This window comes from Taudactylus pleione, unplaced genomic scaffold, assembly GCF_031769625.1.
Source record: "Taudactylus pleione unplaced genomic scaffold, aTauple2 ptg000897l, whole genome shotgun sequence".
NCBI classification, from domain to species: Eukaryota; Metazoa; Chordata; class Amphibia; order Anura; family Myobatrachidae; genus Taudactylus; species Taudactylus pleione.
Genome location: NW_028285298.1, coordinates 2406996 through 2432998, shown reverse-complemented (window position 1 = coordinate 2432998; position 26003 = coordinate 2406996). Strand labels below are relative to the sequence as shown.

At 44.9% G+C, this 26003-nt stretch overlaps 1 protein-coding gene across 2 annotated transcripts in view; it reads right to left on the bottom strand.

Annotated features, from left to right (window-relative positions):
- Positions 1–4936: 4936 nt before the first annotated feature.
- LOC148474072 (dual specificity testis-specific protein kinase 1-like) overlaps positions 4937–26003 on the bottom strand; it is a 43325-nt gene continuing 22258 nt past the window's right edge. For both annotated transcript variants that reach the window (XM_088459106.1, XM_088459104.1), the window contains exons 2-9: positions 24887–25086; positions 12413–12534; positions 10672–10720; positions 9931–10080; positions 7731–7901; positions 7403–7486; positions 6898–6984; positions 4937–6335 (exon numbers count right to left, since the gene is read on the bottom strand). In XM_088459106.1, the coding sequence (XP_088315232.1) occupies positions 6234–6335; positions 6898–6984; positions 7403–7486; positions 7731–7901; positions 9931–10080; positions 10672–10720; positions 12413–12534; positions 24887–25072 (951 nt within the window). In that variant the 5' untranslated portion in view covers positions 25073–25086 and the 3' untranslated portion in view covers positions 4937–6233. The remainder of the gene's footprint in view (positions 6336–6897; positions 6985–7402; positions 7487–7730; positions 7902–9930; positions 10081–10671; positions 10721–12412; positions 12535–24886; positions 25087–26003) is intronic.

Sequence of the window (26003 nt, the reverse complement as noted above, 5' to 3'; positions counted from 1 at the left end):
GAGAAAGTTTGGTCCTCCATTTATGTTATATCAATTTGATATATACGTGCTGCTAAACACAGAAAATAATTTTTTTTTTGGTTTGGACTGGAGTGTACTTTCGGGGGTTACAGCACCCTTAACGGTCAAGCCAGCCGGCCCTTTACTTATGACACAGGCGCACGCTTGGCACTACTTTGTTGATGCACGTGCGGCTACTGCGCACACAATTCACAAACACAGAAAATAATTTTTTTTTTGGTTTGGACTGGAGTGTACTTTGGGGGTTACAGCACCCTTTAACGGTCAAGCCAGCCGGCCCTTTACTTATGACACAGGCGCACGCTTGGCACTACTTTGTTGATGCACGTGCGGCTACTGCGCACACAATTCACAAACACAGAAAATAATTTTTTTTTTGGTTTGGACTGGAGTGTACTTTGGGGGTTACAGCACCCTTTAACGTTCAAGCCAGCCGGCCCTTTACTTATGACACAGGCGCACGCTTGGCACTACTTTGTTGATGCACGTGCGGCTACTGCGCACACAATTCACAAACACAGAAAATATATTATTTTTTTAGCACTTGGGGGGAGCACCCCTGATGGACAGAGCACCCCCTGGACAACACTACAGCACCCCTTTAGGACTGGGACACTGCACAGGACTTTGGAGTGGACACAGCCCCTATGGAGAACTGACTGCACAACACAGTCCAGCCAGCCCCTATGGACTTTGAAGTAGTGGACACAGCCCCTCTTAACAACAGCAGCACAGCACAACACAGCCAGCCCCTATGGACTACACTACACAGCCCTAACTCCCACCCTCCCTCTTCACTGTCCACAGCCGAGTGAGAAAATGGCGCCGACGCGGGTACCTTATATAGGATCCAAAACCCGCGAGACTCGGAAGGCGGGATGATGACGTTTTGCCTCGATTTCAGATCCGAGTCAGGCGGGAAAAGTCGAGCCTGACTCGGATCGGACTCGGATCGGGGGGGCTCGGATTTCAGAAATCCGAACCCGCTCACCCCTAATATATATATGTATATATACACCCCACTAAATATCCTGCGTTGCTAACTGCCAATGGGGTGGGGGGGGGGCGCCAGGCCCCTATTTTGCCAGGGGCGATACGACCTCTAGATACACCCCTGCCAAACACCTTAGTAATTATAGGGTCTATTTACTAAGCAGTGTTAGGAGACAGAGTGAAAAGTGATAAGGTGCCAGCCAATCAGCGTCCAACAACGCAAACATCGGTAACATCGAAACAGATCGGGCAACCGCGCAGCTTCTGAAGTGAAGTCTGACCTGTCTCAGCTCTCCTGAGACACTGAGCTCCCTAAAGCTGAGTAGGAGATTGCAATGGCTAATTTATGCACACCCATGAAACGGCGCTTAAACGGTCCAGACATGCCTGCGTTTGCCTAGCCCCCCCCACCGTTACCTCCACCAAACACTGACTACCTGTCACTCACTTTGCGAGAAAATCCTCTGTGCGTGCCTAACCGTGTTGCAAACGCTGCACTTGCGCAGTACGGGTTTCACGCATGCGTAATGGCTGAAAATAGCTCAATCTGCGTAAATATAAGCATTGGGTAAATCTTTATGGGGTCTATTTACTAAGCAGTGTTAGGAGACAGAGTGAAAAGTGATAAGGTGCCAGCCAATCAGCTCCCAACTGTCATCTCACAGGCTGTGTTTGAATAATGACAGTTGGGAGCTGATTGGCTGGCACCTTATCACTTTTCACACTGTCTCCTAACACTGCTTAGTAGATAGACCCCTATATATTTTAATTTGACTAATGTCACTAGTTATCAACATCTGCGGACACCCAAGTATGCCTGTGGACGCTCACCTTAGCAAGAACTGTTATCCAATGAAGGATCGCAAACCATCGGAAAATAAGATCTTAGTAATCTACAGTTTGGATGATTTAGAATCCACATTCATACAGTGCACACCGAGAGCTGCCTTCCGTGGCTGCGATACCACCCCTTTGTGCTGTCTGGGGAGGGAGCCACCTGCAGTTACAATCAGCGCACTGCACCTTACTATGGTGATTATATACCCAGAACGGAAATACAGTCAATTCACGTATCTTTTGAGCTTGTAAAACAGCAAGAGTCTTTCCTCTAACATGTGTCGCTCTACAAGGGTTTTTTGTTTTTGTTTTTTTTTAAGTATTTTTGAAAAACACCCCCTGCGGAGCAAAATATGTTGGAGGAAAGACTCTTTTTCCGTTTTAAAAGCCTAAAGCAGGGGTTCCCAACTACGGTCCTCAAGGCACACTAACAGTCCAGGTTTTAAGGGATAGCTATAATTGACCACAGGTGACTTAATTAGTACCTCAGTTATTTTGATTTAACCATCTGTGCTTAAGCATGGATATCACTAAAACCAGTACTGTTTAGTGTGCCTTGAGGACCAAGGTTGGGAATCACTGGCCTAAAGGGTGCGCGAGTTGACCGGTAATCCTGTTATAGCTGCAAGCAGTATCCCACGGAGGTTGAGCTATATCGCATGAGGCAGCTTTCATTGTGTGCTATATGGCTAATTAAGCCATTTCAAATATCCCACGGTGTGAATCTTACATATATGTGTCTACATAGGACACTGATTTTTTTTTTTTTGTGAACTTATACCATAAAGAGATATATTGTTATTCAAGTCACCTATGGAACAAGAAAGATTACAGTACCTGATATATTTATTTGAGAAGTGAATAAAGCATATGCCGTGAAAATACTCCATGTCAGGTTACATTCACAGACGTCTCTTTGTGTCCACAAGCTGATCACATAGTGGAAGTGTAAACTCACCTTTTCTTGGGTTTAGAATTTAATCTAATGCACTAAGGGCTTGATTCAGAGACGGACGCTAATGCAATTTTCCAGCAGATCGAGTGATAGTTTGCCATTGCGCGTTCGCATTGCGATCACGCACTCACAGAGTAATCCATCGCCAAGTGAGTGACAGACCGCCAGCGTTTGGGAGGTGGTAATGAGTGGTCAGAAAAACGCAGATGCGCCTGTCCATTTAAACGCCGTTACGTGGGCGGCATAAATTAGCCACTGTGATTACCTACGCAGCTCTGCATGTCAGAAAAGCACCCATGACTGCGGCAGGTCAGATCTTCCACAAGGGTAAGATGGCCGCTGATGTACTTTGATGTTTACGTAGGTAAGCGTCGTCACTCGCAGGTGAGAAGGCAAAGTGGGCGTCGTAATGCTCAGGTGGTCTTTGCATATTATGTAGACAACTGCGTTGCGTACGAATAAGCACTTGCGATCGTATTAGCGTCTGTCTCTGAACCAGGCCCTAAGTCAGTGAATTTGATCCATACTGACCATTCCTCCACAACTGTATACAATTTTTATAGCTATTTTATGTAGACCTTTTATTATATTTGAATGAAATTGATTGCTTACTATGTGCTAAATGTTATTTAGAGTATTATGGAATACAATTTACTTTCTTTACTATATATTTAAGTATGCTGATATTATTTCAGACAAAACAAACTGGGTTTTGTATTGATAAGCACTGTACCATTAATATCTTATATCCCTGTTTTGATAAGAGCAAATTGGAATATGCATTTGATGGAATACGGAGTTTTAATCAAATATGCAAAACGCAGTTCTGTATCGCCAGCTGTGGATGGATTTTCTTCTCGGTGTATTTGTAGGGGTGTCTTATGTATAACACATAAGCAGCTTGCATTAATTATCATGCTGACTATATGAAGGGCAATTAAAAGTGGAAAAAAATTAAACATTTGTATATGAAGAATAAAATAAACATAAAGCCATCCTGATGGGAAGGGACTGTCCCTTTCATCCGGATTTGCAGTAAGTTGGGAGGCAGTTCCGCTGCCCCAGGTCCCTCCTATGCACGCCGTAATTAAATGGTTTTTCCTGTAGGAGGGCAGGTCAGACTGGCACTTCAGAATCTGCTAAGCACGCACCCTGGAAGGTCTGGTCACGCCCATTATGAGGTGACCACACCTCCTGCATGCTCCAGCCACGCCCCCATTCATAATTTACTCATGTTGGGAGAGAGTAATTAACACAGACAACAATTCTCTAAAAAAAAAAAAAAAGTACAGCCCAATGACATCTACTACCTATTTAAAATAAAATTAAAATGTAAAACGTGAGCCAGTGTCCATTGTGAGCGTTTACAACGCAACAATATTTAATGCTAAACTGCATCAACTCTTCACCGGCTATATTGTACAAACACAACTCAGTCTTGCTGAATTTATAAACTTTTGGTTACAAAGTAATGGAAATATAAAAATCTTCAAATGTACCGTGGAGGCAGCCATATTGTGGACGAGGCCAATATTTATAAGCCTCACTTCTCAGCGATGTCTCTGGTTCTTACTCAATGGATAGACTACAGGGATGTCTTATGAGGGGGGACGACGGCCCCATGTGCAGCGTCCTTGCGGAACCCCCCTCGTTCTGGCGTCTGGTAGACTCCATCATCATGTTCTCACATTTCTTTGCATCAGTAACTCTTTAATGACCATTTTGTTACTGAAGGGATGCAGTGGTATTGGTTCAATAGCCAGGGCACCGGTTTACATGGAGTTTGTATGTTCCAATTTCAAGGATAATAATAATAATAATGCTGTATATGTTAATTGCTGTTGGACCAGGAAACATGAACTAAATATAATTTCTATGGACCATGAAACATGAATTGAGTGTAAATACTATGGAGCAGCAGTGCCACCTAGTGACAGATAAACTTTTTACAGCTTCTGCAGCTTTAAGGTAAAAACGTATGGAAAACGGATGATAAACCTTCTGTAAAGTTTTTTGCTTTTTTATTTCTGGTCTTGCCATCAAAAGGAAAAAAATCAGTCTAATATATTACGTTATTAAAAGAGAACCAATATGTGGCCACTCAAATGAAACACGCACATAGAATAAAAAAAAAGAAAATATTGAATTTATTTTACACAGAGGAACGGACGTACAAAGACTCCAAACAGAGGAGCGTCCCTATCTGCATGGAGAAATTAAATAATCACAGCAACACGTTATCCCAGGAGTGTTCCCTCCGGCTCCAGTCATTGTGAGGAGGGGCCGAAGGCATAACACGGTCACTGCTCCTCGCAGTGTATACGATTTATCTGTATCCATAAAGGGAAGTTACTTGGCAGTAAAGAGCATTCACAGCTTTGTATACTTGTAAAGTGTAAAAGAAAAATCAGCCCTCCTGGGCTTCAGGTAATGGTGTACAGTAAGTGCGGTGGTGTTTCCCATAGCAACCAAACATCTTTATTTTCTAATCTAGGATATGCAGCTGGAGGCTCCCACAATTCCTGACAATCTCAAGCGATACTGTACTCTATGGGGGCAATTCAACTAAGTGCCATGTTAGGTCGCAAGTTCTGATTCAAGGTACGGGCGATGTCCATTGTGCATATAACCTGTATATGCGATAACCTGTTATCTTATATTTTACTGCACACCCCCAAGGGTGTAAAGTAAAATGCATGATATAGGGAAGATGTAGGGTTCCGTGGCCAGCGTTCACTCACGATACCAATGCCACATTACTCATACTTTGCATTTAATTGGATCCTACCCCCTATGGGGTAAATGTAACAGCCTGTGCGATGCAGGTATCTCTGAGTTCCCGGCGAGATTGACCGATGTTTAAAAGGGGCTACCACTTCGAAGCCAAAACCAGGTTGGTTTCGCCTTTTAAAATTATCGGGCAGTCTCGCCGGGAACTCGCCAATGCCTCCAGCGCACAGGCTCTTACATGAACCCCAATGACTTTTCAAATAGACAGATGCCAAGGTATATTCCAGCTGCGGAATAACAGGAATAAGGCACTGATTTAACAGATGAGGACAATATTACAGATGGGTACGAGCACTATAGAACCCATGACATGAAACGTCTAAGAGATTTCAAAATTGCTCAGTTGCGACTGTTGAAAAAAAGACAAATAAAGTTGTATAGCGGATCTTAAAATTAAATCCTTCTTCCCCCCCGTAAATTGAGATGAATAGAGCATTCCGAGATGCAGACGGGTAACCGGTACCATCATCCATGGGCAAAATCAGGGAGGAGTCTTCTGAAAACGTCAAATGTACAAAAACAAAACAAAACCGTTCAATAAATACAAATAGCTATTATTTATATTTTTCCGGATCTCTCCATGGAATCTGTAGTCCGTCTGTACAGTTATTTACAGGTGACAGTACACGTTGGGTCCTCAGCAGGAGTTCTGGAGGTCTGTAGGGGACTCTAACGTCTCTGCGGTGTCCTCCAATTCATCCAGGACCTCGCTGAACGACGGCCTCTTAAATGCCTCAAGCTGTGGTATAAGAAGGGAGAAGGTGTTATGAAGTGGCCCTTGCACACAGCGGGGGCCACTGTGCCCTCCAGGCTAGCTATGGAACACAATAGGAGATACTCTTAAAATTTGATGCACAGGTGACCAACCAGAGGTCTTTGTAAGTTATACCAAAATTAATGTCAGGTTCCGATCGGTTTTTATGGTTGGTTGCTATGGGTGACAGCACGTAACCAGTGCAATTATTTAAGTTTATATTTTGATTACAATCATTATCACAGAATGTTGCCCATGATATTCTCTCAGGTTACGGCAGGGGTTCCCAACCACGGTCCTCAAGGCACACTAACAGTCCAGGTTTTAAGGATAGCCATACTTAAGCACAGGCAACTTAATTAGTACCTCAGTTATTTTGATTAAACCATCTGTGCTTTAGCATGGATATCACCAAAACCAGGACTGTTAGTGTGCCTTGAGGACCGAGGTTGGGAATCACTGGGTTACGGCAAGCTCTGGAAACAACGGACTGACCTATAAGGACTATATGCCATTATAAGCAATAGACTTTGTGGGGGATACTCACCCGACAACAACTAGCTGCCAACTCCAGGACCCGTTTGGGGCAATCTCTGACCAGTGCTTGAAAAGCGACAGCATCTAGGCCGTAGTCCTAATAAAGGTAGAAGAAAGGTCAGAGCATCACATTCGGCACGTTCTTTTAGCTCACAAAAAATAAAATTAGAAATACAAAACTACTTCATGTTTTCACACGGTGAAGGCAGCCATTTTGTGGGCTGAATCAATAATTAGATCAGCATTCTCATGACAATGCACAGAAAATGGCTGCCTACTGTGTGCAGCCAATGACTAAACCTTAATCTGCAAAGTACTACAGACAACCAGGGCTGCTGAGAGATGGGTAATGGGAAGGGGGTGGGGGGGAAATCAGAGATGTGGCTACACCTTCTAAAAAAAAAAAAACCCTGAAAAATGCAATCGTTGGGCCTCTCCAGCAGATCCGGGTAATCAGTACCCGCTCCACCCCCACTCGGCTCCCCTGCAGACACATCTCTGTGTGCTGATCTTACCTGCGTTCTGGGCAGAATCTCTGGATCAGCGGGAATTCGAGCAAGAATTTCACACAGGACAATCCCAAAAGAGAAAACGTCAACCTAAAAGAAATTAGCAGCTATATTAGATCTGAACATTTCCCCCTTGATGGCGAGGACGGTGACTCTCTGGTGCTGTATATAGTGAAAATTAGGGAAACACAGGGCAGTTTGGGCCAAAATCATTTCTTATGAGAAATCAAAAATATTGGGTTTGCCAAATCGACTTGCAATGGCCAGAACGTGAACGCATCTCTACAATCTACTAACGAGATCATTGAGACCTGCGTCTTCTGTAATAACAAACCTTGCGGTCGTACGGTTCTCCGCGGAGCATTTCAGGGGCCATCCAGAAGGCAGACCCCACAAGGGACAGTTTCCTTTCGCCGTTCTTCAGAGGCAGCTCGACTTCACGGGCCAGGCCAAAATCAGTTACCACGCCCTCTCTGCCCCGCGGAGTCACCCGAATTAGACAGTTCTGTGAAATAAACATTAAACTCTCAATAAAAATATGCAAATTATTCCCATGATACTACAGGGCGAGTGCAAGCACTGAAAGCATGGACAGGGTAACTACATCTCCTCCATTGACCACATATCTTAAAGGGCCGGGAGGGCGTGCGTCAGGCATGCCAAGGGCCGGGAGGGCGAAGAACAGACGTGCCAAGGGTCAGGAGGGCGAAGGACAGTCGTGAGGGTGGAGGACAGACTTTCTAAATAGTGGAGGGCAGAGATAAGACGTGCCAAGGGCCGGGAGCGTAGAGGACAGATGTGCCATGAGGGTTTAGCTGAGCGGTGCCAAGGTCTGAGAAATATTAGATGAAATGTGCCAAAGTCTTGGTGAGTTGAGTTGAAATGTGCTCAAGGCTAGGAAGGTGGAGATGAGATGTGCCAAGGACCGGAAGGTGGAGATGAGATGTGCCAAGGACTGGAAGGGTGAAGATGAGAGGGTGGAGATGAGAGGTTGGAGATGTGATGTGTCAAGGAATGGAAGGGTGGTGAGATGTGCCAAGGACTGGAAGGGTGAAGATGAGAGGGTTTAGATGAGATGTGTCAAGGACTGGAGGGTGAAGATGAGATGTGCCAAGGACTGGAGGTTGGAGATGAGAGGGTGGTAAGGAGTGGAAGGGTGAAGACGAGAGGGTGGAAATGAGACTTGCGAAAGAACTGGGAGGGTGGAAATGAGAAGTGCCAAAGGACTGGGAGGGTGGAGATGAGAAGTGCCAAAGGACTGGGAGGGTGGAGATGAAACGTGCCAAAGGACTGGGAGGGTGGAGATGGGGCGTGCCAAAGGACTGGGAGGGTGGAGATGGGGCGTGCCAAAGGACGGGGAGGGTGGAGATGGGGCGTGCCAAAGGACGGGGAGGGTGGAGATGGGGCGTGCCAAAGGACGGGGAGGGTGGAGATGGGGTGTGCCAAAGGACTGGGAGGGTGGAGATGAGACGTGCCAAAGGACTGGGAGGGTGGAGATGAGACGTGCCAAAGGACTGGGAGGGTGGAGATGAGACGTGCCAAAGGACTGGGAGGGTGGAGATGAGACGTGCCAAAGGACTGGGAGGGTGGAGATGAGACGTGCCAAAGGACTGGGAGGGTGGAGATGGGGCGTGCCAAAGGACTGGGAGGGTGGAGATGAGACAGGCCAAGGACTGGGAGGGTGACGGCCAGGTGGGAGGGTAAGTTAGAGGTCACTAGGTAATAGATGTGACAAGGATACAGTGTGAACGGATACGGTGACTGGAAGAAGACAGAGCCCTGCAGATAGCCATTATTATACACATGAATGTATTCATCATATTAGCCTGGGATCACTGGATGAAAAGCTATATTCTGACACCATATAACAGGGACGTTTCCTATGAACAAAACGTGGTCCCTTTACACTACTTTTTATAAATTTCTAATTTCTTTCTAGGGAAGAAAATAACAAACGCTCAAGTGACCAACTCAATAAAATTCAAAACTGCGACAACTGATTTTGAGGGAGATGTATCAACCCTTCGAGAGATAAAGTACCAACCAATCAGCTTCTGTCATTTTTCAAACGCAGCCTGTAAAACGACGACAACTAGACACTGATTTGGTGTGATACATCTCCCCCTTTATACGCTGAGAGAAATTATTTATCTCCTTATAGGGGAAAAAAAAAATCCAAATAATTTACTATATTTCCAGTTACTGTGCAAATGTCTCACAATAAAATATGTATCAAAGAACATAAATCATTAATAATGTACAGCATGCAGCAAGCTCTGAGACTCCCTACCGGGACTGAACCAGGACTGATCTATATCCGCTATGGGAAGTAACAGCCGAGTCATTCCAATACAGGGACAAAAACACAGCTCAGCCCGAGCATCGCTCACAGACCTCTAATGCGGAATCCCAGTCGTTTCCAGTTCTATGCATTGTGCGGCCAAACTGTATAACGTATAATGTTACATCCGGCATTATAATTCCTTACAGGCTGTGGCCTCCGGGGTCAGCGGTAGCGGGAACATCAAAGTTACCTTAGAGTTCAGGTCTCGGTGGTAAATATTTTTGGAGTGCAGATAGACCATCCCCCTGCTGATGTCACATGACAGGTCCACTTTCTCCTTCCAACTCAGGAATATCTCTTTGCAGGCCAGTAACTCCTCCAGGCAGCCCCCGTTCACGTACTGAGTGCACAAACAAAGAACTGGACGTTAGACAACTATAGAAAAATAATTTAGATGCAGGAGATTTACTTAAACAAACAGCACTTATAACAGAGAAAAAAAAGAACATTCACAAGTTTTAGGGAGGAGTTGAATGGATTCTAAAAAAGGAGGAGCCCAAGATATGGAAGATCTACTGTGATTGGCTGGTTGTTAGCATTCTTGCAAAACTTTTTAAGTCTCTGATTCATTTTAGACCTAAAAACTGAAATAAAATCTATTCAATTAAAACATAAATGCCCAAAAGACACCTTAATGGAAGAGCTCAGGTATGGCAAGCTGTCAGTCACACTGTGCCTGCTCTGTTAAAGAAGCTCCTCCCACCTAACATGGCGGCCTGCCTCACAGATAACGTACTTCCCCTTTTAGTAACTGATGGGCAACGGTGCTACAGTGCAAACAAGTCGGTTTAGAAATGAGACAGTATTTATCATAGACTTCGCCTGCTTCAGTCCCTAGGTATTAATGCAATGTACACGTACAGATAGATTTGTGTGGGAATCAGGTGTTCAATTCCATGTGCCATAAAATAACGGTCCTTAATAATCTTACCTCCAGGATCGGATACAGTTTCTCATCCTTCACACATATACCAAGATACCTAAGGTAAATGAAACAATGTAAAAAAAGAAAAAAAAAATTGTTAAATATTGTTATTTTTGTTTTAAAGATCTAGAAATAGGAGGTAGATTTTCTCACCACAAACCAACAATAATAACATAAAACAAAAAATTATTTCCACTTTATGTTATTTTACCATCATTATTTTACAAATCTTGAAGATTTTTCCATTCATTTAAATGGGGTTACCAGAGTGTGTGCTGGACGTGGAGACCCCGTTGTTTTACAATTCACAATTTGGTGATGCATGAGGTTTTGATCAAAGCCAAAGGCGTGGCCACTGCCGCCCTGAATATAAAAATTAAAAATACTAGCCGCGTCACCACAAAGCGGGCATTTATGCTCCTCTACAGCTGGCCCGGGATCCGCCGAGCCCCTCAGACAAGCCCCTGTCCAAGTAATTAGTTGTCCCACCCTCCCAAATGTAATAGCAAATTACGGGCTATTACATTTGGGCCCATAGATGCTTATGTGGGCTGAAGACATTGCCCTTTACCTTCTGTTTGTTTACACCCCCTATTGTCCTTGCTATCATTCCCTGTCTCTCCTCTCCATATACAGATGAGTCCTTATACATCATTGCTGCGGTCGTGCTAAACAGCCCCTATCGGGCTGTTTGGCACGACTGCACCAGGTCACTCTCTCACTCCAGGTCCGGTGCTACTCCACTAGTGCCGGGCCTTTTTTTTCTTTTTAAAAATACATAGTCGCAAAGTGATGTGACTAGGATGCACCAGGACACAGTGCTCATTAATCTGATATACGACAATTATGTGTCTGTGTGCGACTGAGTCTGAAGCTATATACAAAGTGCTACGATGGAGCGGCCGCTGCTTTTTTTCCACGCCAAGTTACATTGTGCTTCATATACAGACTTGGGGGGTCTATTTACTAAGCAGTGTTAGTAGACAGAGTGAAAAGTGATAAGAAAGTGATAAGGTGCCAGCCAATCAGCTCCCGACTGTCATCTCACAGGCTGTTTTTGAAAAATGACAGTTGGGAGCTGATTGGCTGGCACCTTATCACTTTTCACTCTGTCTCCTTACACTGCTTAGTAAATAAACCCCTAAGTCGCACAAAGGTAACACAAGTGTCGCATATCAATCAGCACAGTCTCATGGTGCCTCCTAGTACATAAGTTTGCAACGAAGACGCATTTTCTGCAAAATCGATGCCCCTGTGCTAGTAGAGTAGCACGGGACTTGGCGCCAGGCATCTCGCACCGCATGGCGTGTTGAGGCTAGATGTATGAGGACACGCCTGTAGCACTACCATGTAACCATCTTCTACCAGAGCTTTTTGTGGAACGCTGAGATTCTGTACGTTTCGTTAGTTCAGCTTTTGAATCAACATTTTTTCCTTTGCTAGTCTGTTCTTTTGTGTGTGTGTTTGTTGCAGCTTGTACTCTTAATCCTTATCCCCTACTTTATGTTGTATCCCATTCCCAACAAAATGTCTGTTTAGCAATACCCTAATAAAGTTTGAAGTAAATAAAAAAAAACCTTTTCTAGACTTGGCGTGCTTAAGCAAGAAACAATTTGAGGTTAGGGTGACCTTAATATTTACATACAATAAACACGTCACCTGCCTAAACTGCAATGAGTAATATCTTCCCCCTTGTAACGTAGGCAACAAACTACAAATGAAAAAAAAAAAAGACGACGACTCTTACCTCACAATGTTGGGATGAGACAATTTCTGCAGCAGAGATATTTCTCGGACAATTCCCTCCTCATCCACATCTTTTTTATAAATCTTGACCACCATGCTCTTGGAGCCCGCGCCATGAGACACCTGCAACAGTGGGAGCCAAAGTCAGAAAGGTGTAATGCCTACCCTGCACTATTCAGAGGCAAATTGAGGGACACTGTGTGAACATGGTGGAGACCATAACAACGTTCAATTTCACGGGCTAAAAAAAAAAATCAGCTTCTGTAATTTCATATGTGGGGTACACACCTGGCCGACCAGTCGGCCAATTTGATATGCATACACACTTACCAATAGTCCGTTTGATAGGTCTGGCCAGATATCACAACTGGGTGGACATTTAAATTTGCCCACCCAGTTGTGATGTCATTGTCGGCACAATATTTGCAAGATATAATGCATATGCGTGCTTCACGGCGGACACAATATATCTGTGAACGGATATATCGCGTGTACACATGAATCGATGGATTGTATGATATATCATTTGTCGGCTGTATGAATGATATATCGCATAATGTGCACCCAGCAATAGACTGCGCTAGTTAAAGAAGCTGATTGGATGCTTGGACAACTCTCTCTCCAAAGCTTGATCCACGGGGGGGGAGGGGTTAGGTTTAGGTACTACCGGGAGGGGGTTAGGGTTAGGCTGCGGGAAGGGGGGGGGATGTTAGGGTTTAGGCACTAAGGGGGGGTTAGGTTTAGGCACCAAGAGGGGAAGGTTAGGTTTAGGCACTAAACGGGGAGGGTTATGGTGCAGGAAGGGAGGTTTAAGGAGGTGAAGGTTAGGATACTTACCGAGCGCCCCTGTCGGGATTCAGATGCCGCCATCGGTCTCCCGTATGAATTCCTAAAATGCCCAGGGTTCAATTTTTAATTTTTTTTAAACTTTGGGGCGAGTTACCCATTAATAATATCACATATGGAAATGTAGAAACCGATCTGATTAGCTCCGTGTTACAGCTCTTGGCTATATTCCAACAAGACAAAAAACCTGTTATACCGTCTATGGCGCAGCAATTGCCTAACAATTAGTGCTGGGAAGTTCTAGGAGATAAAAATATCCGTGGTACATGTCATTTCCCTGTATCAGATACCAGAGGAGATCATCAGATTTTGGCAAATAAAAAAGCCAAAAAGCATGTGTGTCTTGTCTACACGTCCGCGACACCCCCATGAGTTAGGCCTTTTTGTGTGTGTCCGCACTGTATTCGCCCCGCTGCTTCCTATTTCACAGACAGCGGGATACAGCCCCACACAGAGAGAACGGTTCCGCTCCCATATCCTCCATTAAGGCGCTACGCACCTCATTTATCAACGAGTGATATTCTGGTTATCACTCGTTACTAATCTTAAACGGTGCTCCAACCAATCAGCTCCTCACTGTCATTTTTCAAACACATGACAGTTAGGAGCTGATTGGTTGGAGCACCATTTAAGATTAGTAACGTGTTAACAAGAATATCACTTGTTGATAAAGGAGGTGGTCTGCCATGATTTTACGCTGCTAGAAAGCACCACTGTGCATGCTTCCAGCAATGTGGAGGATTAACACGCAGGATAGTGACATGGATACACAAGTCACTGCTTAACAATAGCGTGTAGGCCTCACGTGCCTAGCAGTTATCAGGTACCCCAGATTTCAGCGGCGATGCAGTCTATCTGCAACTGTAGGGGGAGAGGCATCAAGACATGAAGTAGAGAAGTCGCCCAAATCAACCAATCAGCTTTTAAATGTCATTTATCTGGCACAGTCTTTGAATTAAGGTAGAAGCTGATTGGTCGCTTTGGGCGACTTCTCCATGGCTTGATACAGCTCCTTATCATGTCAAAATCACGTATCAAAAAGTTACCTGGCGCACAAAGCTCTTAAGCGACGATTTGTACCTCAGATTCTCTGTTTTTAGAGTAAGGATTATAAGGACTGGTAGAAACACCCCCCCCACCCCCCCCCCCAAATAAAAACAACAATCGCTCAGGAATTGCTCATAGATATATAAAACAGTTTTCTGCTGTGGAGTACCATAGCTGAACAAAGCGTTGCGTCACCAGACGCAGAGCAACCAAAATAAACAGGGTTGCCAGGCAGCGCTGCGTCTTCTAAACTAAGGGCGCCATTTAACAAGACATAACCCCGATACAGAGGCAATGTACTCCTTTCAGCATTTAATAAACAGCAGGAAGCTAAAGGGCTGGTACGCACTAGACTATGTCTAGTGTGTACCGACCTTGTAAGCAACGGGACCGGGCGGGATGCCGGTATCGGCAAGTGCGTAAACGCTTGCTGGTGCCAGCAGCGACGAAGCGACGGCGGGGGGCCATGCTAATGATGACGCCTGTCGGACGACGATATCGCTGAGCGCGCATCGCCCGAGACATAGCAGGTACACACTAGATTGTGCTCGAAATGTCGTCCGATCCGGCCGACATATCGTCTACTGTGTACCCGGCATTAATTATCACTGTTTGTCACTGTATTGCTTACGCCATCTACAGATAGCGAGAGCGTTACGGTCCCCATAGCTGGCTTCAGCAAAGCCTTCCAGACACTGCCGGGACCACTCCAGGTGAAAGCGTCTTGCGCATGTGCAGACTGCCCGCCGCGCATGACAAAACAGTGGCAGGCTGCCAGCAACAGCGAGGAGGTTGCCGCCGAGGAGGGGAAATCGAAAGAGTAATGTTACATACTAACAACATATTTGTCAGTATCACTGTGATGCTAAACAAAATATGCCGCTGGTAATGAAGAGTGTTGGTAAAATGGGGCCCTATGGTTAGGTGCCAGCCAACCAGCTCCTAACTGTCATTATTCAAACACAGCCTGTGACATGGCAGTTAGGAGCTGATTGGCTGGTACTTTATATCCGTTCACTTTATCTCCATCCAAGGCTTAGTAAATAGACCTCTAAATCTTCCTGGTCACCACTACGTACTGACATATATGTATGCCTAGACTAATATACAGAACAGGAGCTGCTTTATGTTACATAACTGAATGATATTTGCATATATAGGAGCTGTGCATGGTATGGAATAATACTCGGACAGAACACGCACATTGTGTATTGTACAGGAACACAAGAGAGACTTTGTTCTATAGCAGAATACAGAGAAGGTGGCAGGACATCCAGGAACAGAGAACGCTGGACCCAATTCATACCCAGGCAGCGATATGACAATAAGTAATTCTTTAATATTATATTACACAACATACAGAAAAGCTTCCGCCAGCAGCCTCGGTTCCCAGAACTTGGAAGGGAATTTCAGTTGTTCATTAACTTGAGTAATGTTGGAGTATGGCTTGTTATGAAGATCTATACACTGACAGCATGCCGGGCAGTCCTGTGCCATCTCCATTGTACGCTCCTACTGTCAAAGTCCTTCCTCATCGCTATTGTTCCCCATGGCTTGTAGTTGTGTAATGATGGCGCTGCACACAGCCTCGCTACCACGATACTAACGTGTAATAATAAGAGTCTGTTAGGTTTCTTCTTTGTCACTTTGAAACCCATTAAAAGGTTATTAATGTTTATTTTAAAATGATTACACCCCGATTAGCATATTAAAGTAACTCAGGAAGAAGCGTAACTTTGGCGCTGTTCCGTGGTGAATCTGACGGCTGGATCGCTCTGTGTGCTGATAATCTGTGCAACCGAATAAGACGGTGAGAGTGCCGTATGGCAAAATGCACAGGCCGAGTTTCTAACCCTAAAGCTGCATACACACACAACGATTTTGTTTCTAACGATTTTATGAACGATTTTCTGTTAGATTTTTTTAAAGTGTAATGAACGATTTTTTTGAACTACAAACGATTTTTGTAACTTCCCTTAATGGAAATCGTTCAGTTGGTCAGTCAGAATGAACTACAAACGGGAACGCGCATGAACGATAATCGTTCATCGTTATAACTGAACTATTTTTTTCAACGATTGGATGATAACGACGTCGTTATAGTTAAATCGTTCAAAAATTCGTTACGTGTGTATGCACCTTAAGCGTTATATTGATCAATTCGATGGGAGCTCTACACAATAAATCCGTGTAAACGGTCATTTCCAATAATTAACGATAAGCCGCTTGTTTTAATATACTGAACTAGATAAAGGAGAGCATTAATCAGACACACTGGGCCTAAATTTAGAGTTCAACAGATTTTGCTCCACAAGTGTAAATCATATCTGGTACTTTCCAAGAATGTCCGGGAGACTCGTGCATTACGGGGAGCTCTCACTGACTGCAAAGGAATTTAGATCACGCTCCCTGACCTCAAACACTTTTCCAATGAAGTGACCCACCCACCAGATCACATTATTGCCATCATCATGACACGGGCCACCGCTGCCCAATAACGGGAAATCACCGCTCTGCGCAGTGAGGGTCCGAGTGCTTTCATGTCCCCTGCAGTTTTCATTTGGACCTTCCCTCCAGGTATAAAACGCAGTAGGGTATGGCGTAAATGTTCATCCTCATGTGTTTCTACGCCACTATACTCCTAAAGGGGGACCCTTAGTGTCCGCACATTCTCCTGATTCATTTAAGACACAAATCATAGTAAACCATGCAGTATTTTAGGGGATAAACTGACAAATGAACTATTAACGGATATGGTTGTCCCAATTCGGCAGCAAGATGGACTCCGACGTGCCGTCTTTATTGTTCACAGGAGGTTAATTTCCAGGGTATTTCCCAATCCGCAAATGTTGGGTCAGGTTGGATGCGCATCTAAAATGCGACAGCCGTACAAGTAGACGCATTTGACAAATAAGGCAGCAGTGATTACGCGCATTTCTGTGGTTTGTAAGTGGGCCGTACCGTGGAGAACAACAAATGTTAGACAACTATGGGTCTGCATCCCACAGAGGGTGATTTTGGTAAGTTAAGGCACACATCCACTAGGCGATATTAATGAGCGATGTCGTTATCGTTCAATCGCTCATTAATCATGCACAAATCGGGCACTATAATGCCGGAAACAACCAGCGATTCGCGCTCCCGCTGGTCGTTTCCGACAACAATCATCGCCTGAACATGCCGGTCAATCTGCCGGTAATGACAGATTGGCCATGTTCAGGGATGAGGGAGGGTGCCTGCACTACAAGGGATGGGGAACGACTGTACGATTACAAAGTTCCACTATCTGCTAGTGGATGTGCCCCTTAGAGGTTAAATAATCAGGGGGTATTAATTACCTGGGCCCGGGATTATTGGAGGGATTTTTATCTATTAGCAGTTATTTACACAGCGCACACATATTCCGCAGCGCTTTACATAGAGTATTTGGCCATTCACATCAGTCCCTGCCCCAGTGGAACTTACAATCTATATTCCCTATCACATGCTCACACACACACACACACATTTTATATATATATATATATATATATATATATATATATATACATATATATATATATATACATATACACACACACACACACACATACACACTGGGGTTCATTTTTTGTTGGGTGCCAATTGACCTACCTATATATTTTTGGAGTGTGAGAGGAAACCGGAGCACCCGGAGAAAACCCACACAAGCACAGGGAGAACATACAAACTCCACACAGTTAGGGCGTGATGTACTAAGCATGGCTTCCGCGATGCGGTGCATCCCCCCTGACTTCGCGTACATAACGTGGTTCATTACCGCGGTATGTACCAAGGATTTCGCAAAGGATGCTGCCGGGCAGAGAGACTTCCGGGTTGAACACCCAGAAGTCCTTTTGCGCATGTGCAGAAGGACGCGGGCCACGGGGGCTTATGGGAGGGATCCGATCGGATCCCTCCCTGCCAGGAGCGTTGTATTAAGAAGCCCATAGGCCTCTATTAGGTAACGTCACCTGAAGGTGGCGTTACCTAGGGACGCGAAGCAGCAGAATGCTTAGTACATTCGGGGAATGCGATAAAACCCCCGAAAACTTAATTTTCGGGGGTTTTACCGCGTTTTCCCCTTTAGTACATCCCGCCCTTAGAGCCTTAGTGAGAATCAAACCACCAAGCTCAGTGCTGTGAGGTAGTAATACTAATCATTACACCATCTGTGCTGCCCAATTTTTAACATGCAATATTTACGATACCCCCACGAATCAGCGTTGGGGCAGGGAATTGCGGTGCTGATGTATGGTCCGCAAAAGACTCAAATCTGTGTAAAGAGGATTCCGATACAAGCGGCCATGGCTATTCCTCCCGCCACACTCCATTGTGCTTAATCTGCGTCTTTGTATGTGTGATGTACCAATTCCTGTGCGACAAAAAGCCGCAACCTAGCAATCTCTCTAGTACACGGTGAGCGACTTTGTCTGCAATGCAATCAAGACGCAATATCTAGGAAAATTTCCGATTTTGTACCCGTGTCAATGAGTCTAAAGCTGGGTACACAGTAGACAATATTTTGGCCGATCCGATAGATAAGTCCGATATATTGTCAAAGTCGCCTAATGTGTACGCTCTATGTCGGGCCATGTGCGCTCCCGTTTGCGCGTCAGTCGCATCGTCAAGTCAGTTCAATCTGAGAACGTGACAGACGACCCCATGCAGCGGGATGCGGCTGGTGCTGACACATTGGGCGGTCAGGCGCCAGACCGTCTAATATGTACTGGCCGCCCGATATGTCGGCACATCGCCCTTTGCATCGCTGGGTACACATATCGTCTAATGTGTACCCAGCTTAAGACACACCAAGCATCTTGCGCCATACAGCGCAAAGACGCTAGGCATAAGACAACGGTATTGTCTAATCCCGGCAAGGGTCTAATGACAGACGTCAAAGTCCCGACGCCTGTCAATTTACCTACGCCGGAAGCGCGACACCCGGCATCCCGATCGAAGGTAAGCCAGGCGCGGACAGCCGCGCGGGGGGGCTTTGGTTAAGCGAAGGGAAGGGGGGGTTAGGGTTAGGCCCCCCCCCCGGGAGACTTAGGCTGCGGGGAAGGGGGGGGTAGGTTTAGGCACTTAGAGGGGGGTTAGGATTAAGCACTTGGGGGGGGAGGTTAGGGTTAGGCACCCCCAAAGGAGAGTTAGGGTAGGGAATTAGGTTAGTGGTACTTACCTGAATTAGCAGTGGGGATATTCACCCCTACCGGGCTTCCGCTGTCGGGATTTGAGCCGCTGGCCATGAGGCCGGTGGTAAATCATACTGATTCCAAAACAACATATTTGTACTAAACACATGGCCTGGACACCCTGTGGCTCTTCACACGTTAGGAAACTACAGATCTCAGCATACCCTGTCAGCTATCTGGAAGAGCATGCTAGAGCTTGTAGGTTTACAACGCCTAGAGGTGTGCTAGAAGTCTGGTTTCTTTCATGTTAGGACAGATATCGACGTACATTTTGTCTCGATCCTTAAAAAAGCCTGAAATAGAGGTTTGATCCCGTTTGTCACTCCAGAGAGATATATTTCTGTTTTATTATACTGAGTTTCTGCAAAGCATTTTGCTTTCTGCGTACAGAGAAGTGCGAGCGATGGGTGTTGCCTGTATCAGTACGTGAACACTTCTGAGGCAAAATCTGACACAATACTTGTTGACGATAAAACCGCCAGCAGCCATGGAACATGGTCATTAATTTATCCATCGTACACGCGACTGACAGAACAGACTAGAGGTGTGTCGGTCCTGCCCAAATCATCAGACATGTTTATTAAGTGAGTAAGTGACAGCATGTAACCTTATTTTATGGGTTTGTACATATACAGACCTGTCTTTGGTGGTAATGATGGTAAAAATGTAACACTAGAGTCTGAAGTAAAAGCCTATCGACCGACAAGGAATCCACTGTGTTAGAAGATATCCTGACCTATGGTTCAAAGCTCCTTAAAGTAAAAGCCATGCTGAATAGATTACTCTGCAATATATTTTGAAGCAAGGAATAGCGGATACGAGATTACTGTCTGAAGTACAGAATTATCGCATTTGCAGAGTGATAACAGCCAGGGAGCCATGCAAAACAAAGGGGTCTATTTACTTAGCAGTGTTAGGAGACAGAGTGGAAAGTGATAAGAAAGTGATAAGGTGCCAGCCAATCAGCTCCTGTCATTTTTCAAACACAGCCTGTGAGATGACAGTTGGGAGCTGATTGGCTGGCACCTTATCACTTTCCACTCTGTTCTCCTAACACTGCTTAGTAAATAGACCCCAAAAAGTTAAGAAGTATAAATATTTCAAATCGACTACAACATTTAAATGTGCATTTCACATGCCGCTGACAATAGTTTCTTAAATCATTAAATTGCAAGACTGGGCAGTATTCATACCATATCCTGTCAGAAAATTTGCAAACCGTGGAGGCGGCCATTTTGTGCTCTGAACCAACATTTATGGAGACGGCAGCCTATCAATTTCCTTGGATCCAGTGACACCACTGACTCACGAATACTGGTTCTGACTATAACACGGCATTGCGTCCAAACAATGGATAAACTTTAATTGTCCATTTGAAATGTGGGGCCAAATAAGACATGCCATGGATGTGCCCTAATCATTCCCAGCTCTGATCTACTACTCCCAAGATTGGATAAACTGTGTCAGATTTGAGTCCTGGGAGAGTATGGTCTGTTGGTAAAAATCACATCACATGGACATTTTTTAGTATCCTATTCAGCACATTTGTAGAATAAAATTAGATACTTAATTTTAACCATATATTTGCCAGAGGCATAAACCATAAAACAAACCCCCAAAAGATCTAAGCTGATCCAAGGCACAGCGACTAGTAACACGACTGTTGGTAGAGAGCAGAGGAACAAGAATGGGATGAAAAACGAGATGTAAACCGTAATCTACCGAAGCGCTCCATCCACTGACTTAACACGCCACCATTCCGGTGACCCATTGTTTCACTGTAACGACTACACTCGGCTTACGTTACATCCCCTCCGCAGAGCACAATGTCACTGCCTGCTTGGTCTCGCATCACCAAGAAGACAATAAATATTTAAATAGCGGCAGTGTGTGCTTATTAACCCTAAGTCAACCAGCGCAGACAACATAACCCATTGTGTTCGAGAAAGAAAATATAAAGACTGGCAATCTGTAACCACCACAGTGCCTGACTAGCGGGTCCGATCGTGCGTCGGACGCTTTAGTGCAGCAGACTAGGCTTGCTGGCATTCAATAAAAATGGGCGTTAATTAGTAAGTGAAAATCCTGCTAAGGAAAACAAAGGAACTCCTATAAAGAAGGTACTAGACGGAACAAGACTGTATATTGTAAACTTTCCTCTGTCTAACAGGGCTGCAGCTTAACAGAGCGTTGTTTAATTCACTACTTAATTTTAAAAATAAATATATTGAGAGTTCATTGTCCCTGAACACTATTATGACTGAGAGAATTTATTCAAGTCTTTTTTTTTTTTTTAAAGTCAAACAAGTATCCTGCCATTCATTAAAGGAGAATATCCTCGGCGTAACTTATAGGCACATACAGATGTGCGCTCATACATCTAGCCTCATTACACCATACTGCGCAAGACACTTGGCATAAGTAAGAAGCCAGTTCCCGTGCATCTCTGCTAGCGCCGAACGTACTTGGCGTGGAAAAAAAGCGGCTGCTTATTGTAGCACTATGTAAATGTATTCAGACTCACTCGCACACAGATATAGTGTTCCCGCTAGGCTGTTTTAGCAGAATGCACCCTGCCCCTTTTCGCGGTGCCCCAGTAAAAAAAAAAAAAAAAACAGCCTGCGGGTGCCGTCCCCAACCACGGGCCACAGTGTCCCGCGGGCGGGGAAAACTGCGGTGTAGCGATCACTGCCAGTGGATAGATGCCGTGCGCACGCGCCCAGCATCTACTTGCAGTGAAGGCAGAGCTTGGGGGCAGTACGGCATTTCCGTAAGTGCCGGGCACACCCCCAAGAGTGATGAAAAGGGGCGCGTCTTAAAGACGTGCGTCCTTTTCTTGTGGCCACGTCCCTTATTCGACACACGCACGCGAGCGCCTGAAGTGCCTTTTCTCAAGGTCTGGCGCTGGACCTAGAGTGAACACTGCAGATATACAAATGTTGCATATGAAATTAATCAGTGCATCTTAGTCACATCGCAATAAGATACATTTTCGTGCGAACAAAACACAAAGACGACACAAGAGGGGCTGTTTGGCGCGACTACAACAACGTATCTGTTATTATTTTATTTTTTATAACTGACCATGCATAGCATGGAAAAGAGCGCAAATGTACGCGAATACGTCTGATTTGGCTACACAGATATGGGGCACAGCTAGGTGATGGTAACTTACATGGATAGATGTAGGGGCTTTATGTAATAGCCTGCGAGACACAGACACGAGGGCGGTTCCAGGGAGTCTGCGCGTATGTTTAAAGCAGCAATCATTTAAATAGGAGCCTTTTAAATGATTGCCACTTTAAAAACACAGGTAGACTGGCCAGTATCGCGCTCTGCCTGCGTCTCGCATGCTATTACATAAGCCTTACATTTTTTATTCAAATCGCTTTTCCTATTTCAGTCAACATCTGGAAAATGATAACAGGAGGTATTTTCTGTACAATTAGGTAAAAAACAGGCCTTACTGAGTGTGAAGTCTGTGGGCACTGAGAGGATTTTAAAGCCGTTCTGCACTTTATAGACAACAGTTATCATTAATTAGCCAATTACATTGGGCAAGGTTCAGAGATTTACGCTAATGCAATTGCAACGGAGATCTCTTACGGTTCGCAATTGCGAAAATTTGCTCATGTCTTCTAAAGCTCACCTGAGCATAGGCACCCACTGCTGCCTTCTCATATCCGTCCAACATCGCACAACAGCGCAAACATCGGTAACATCGACGCAGATCGGGCAGCCACGCAGCTTCTGAAGTGAAGTCTGACCTGTCTCAGCTCTCCTGAGACACTGAGCTCTCTAATGTATAGTATGAGACTGCAATGGCTAATTTATGCACACCCATGAAATGGTGTTTAAACAGTCCCGACATGCCAGCGTTTGCCTAGCCGCCCCCCCCTCCGTTACCTCCACCAAACGCTGACTACTTGTCGCTCACTTTGCGAGTTAATCCTCTGTGTGAGCCAAACCGCGTTCCAATCGCTGTACGGGTTTCATGCATGCGAATGGCTAAAAAGTTCAATCTGCGTAAATATAAGCATTGCGTAAATCTCTATGGGGTCTAGTTACTAAGCAGTGTTAGGAAACAGAGTGAAAAGTGATAAGGTGCCAGCCAATCAGCTCCCAACTGTCATTTTTCAAACTCAGCCTGTGAGATGACAGTTGGGAGCTGATTGGCTGGCACCTTATCACTCTGTCTCCTAACACTGCTTAGTAAATAGACCCCTAAATCAGGCCCATTGCCTATAGCTTAGAGCGTTTGCAGTAGATGTCTTCAGTGAATAGGGCAGTGATCTCACCAGTTTACCCTCATGGGGAAAACCCTTCCAAACCATAAAATGCCAACCGGAGAAGCTCCCCAATCTATTAGTTGAGCTTACAAATTCAGGCCCTCATTCAGAGCTGCTCTTAAGTGGCCGCTCGTTCGCACTGAGCGATGTTCGCCCAACTGCGCATGCGTACGGATTGTAATACGCATGCGCGAACTAGTCAGTGCGGCCGAAAATCGTGTGTTCGCTAAATAGCGAATGCCTGCTATTTTGAGTGACAGAAGGAGGCGTATGTGGGTGGTAACAGGGGAAGGTGCTTGAAAACGGGGGAGTGGAATTAGAACGCAGGCGTGCTTAAAGGTCAAAACGGGCGTTTTAAAGGGAGTGCATAATTAATAAAGCAGCGTCATTGACCACGTCACTTGGTTTTTTTAACTCTGAACTGCTCGCAAAATAGCGGTTGAAAAAACCAACCACAAGAATAGCGAGCAGTTCATACGCTGTTCGATGTACTCGATCTAATAAATAGCGGACATGACGTATGGTGCGAGCGGCAAGGGGGCGTATTTTTCAAAATAACAACCGCAAGTTTTGCTCGCTCGTTCAGACTTAGAGGCGTGAACAGACCGCAATGAGCGAACGGCTCATTTGAATAGCCACCCCTTGTTTTAGAACGAACGACCGCAAATAGCGAGCGGCTCTGAATGAGGGCCTCAATTTCTTCTAAGTTAGCCATAAAATCCATTTTATGAATAGTGTTCGCGAATTTGGTATCACCTCCTCCTGTGTGATGGAATTCTAGAGATTGGCCGCCCTTACCGTAAAGAACCTTTTCTATGCCAATGATGAAAACTCCTTACCGATGACCCCTAGTCCTCTGTATTGGTCTTTGGTACGAAAAGCTAATTCGACCATTAAAGAGACCTCAAATAAAGTAATTACATATTAATTAGGTCATCCCTAAGGACCCTTCCATTCTCTATATTAAAGGTGGGTACACAGTGCCATGCACAACATTTTACCCAAGATTTAAAAAGAGGCCTAACCCATGATTCATACATTGGTACAGGTCCAACTAGAAACTAATGGTATTTCTCTTACTTTATAAACTTTGGAGAAGAATCCACTTCCTATCGGCTCGGCAGTGAAGCTCTCCCAGAATTCCAGCTTCCTGACGGCCGTCCGAAGCTTCTGCCAACGGTCCACTTGGTAGTAGGCATCAGAGCACTCTCCGTAATAGGGGCCGGGGCTCGGTGGCTCGGGAGGGAAGATTCCAGACTCACACATGGTTGGAACGGCCACTAGAAGAGAAAGAGAAGACCGTGGTCATAGAGTCATTTTTGTGGAGAATGGGAGGAGGTGGGGGTGCTAACAGTGCCACCCCCTCTAATCCATAAACTCGTTTAAAACTTATTTTTGAATACGGAATAAGAAAACCTCAATTCTTTTAAACCACTTTTACTGTATGTCCAACTAGATTGCTTATTTTTCGAGTGTATCTAACACTTTTTCCGGTATGCTTTAAAACTCCATTCACTGGAAACACACAAACACACCCACTTTTTGGAACACACTACGCACAGTCATAAAAATAGGGATCATGCATTAACTTCCACACTACTGGATGCAGCCAAATGGGAAAAGACAACAAAATAAAAGACTCACAAAAGTGAGGTTGGAAATACATTGACTGCTCATTCAATATAAGAACGGTATTTTTCTAATATAAAATAATATTTTGCTACCTATTAGGAGTTGACCACAGATTCGAAACGCAACCAATTCTGCATAGGTAGAAAATGAGCCCCTCCCCAGCAAATGACAAGGACAGATGCGCCATAAACACGATAGGAGGTGTGGCTTCACTGGGAGTACGAAAGATGCTTAAAATCAAACGGCCGGAGAAAGCAGATAATAAGTACCCAATGTGAATGGTGCATGTGCGTGCTAATATAACAAGATACAAATATAAAAAATATTTTATTTATAGTCGACAGTCCTCGGCCTCCAAAACCAAGGTGGAGGTTGTCACAGAGAAGGAACGGTTAGAGAGATAGGAGGAAAACCAAGAGAAGACTTTGTCACAGAGACTCCGTGATTGAAGAGAGCGGAGAGAAGTAGATGGTCGACTGCGTCAAAGGTGGCGGAGAAGTCTAGAAAAATGAGAACAAGGTAGTGACCCTTGGATTTAGCTGAGAGGAGGTCATTGGCGACTAGC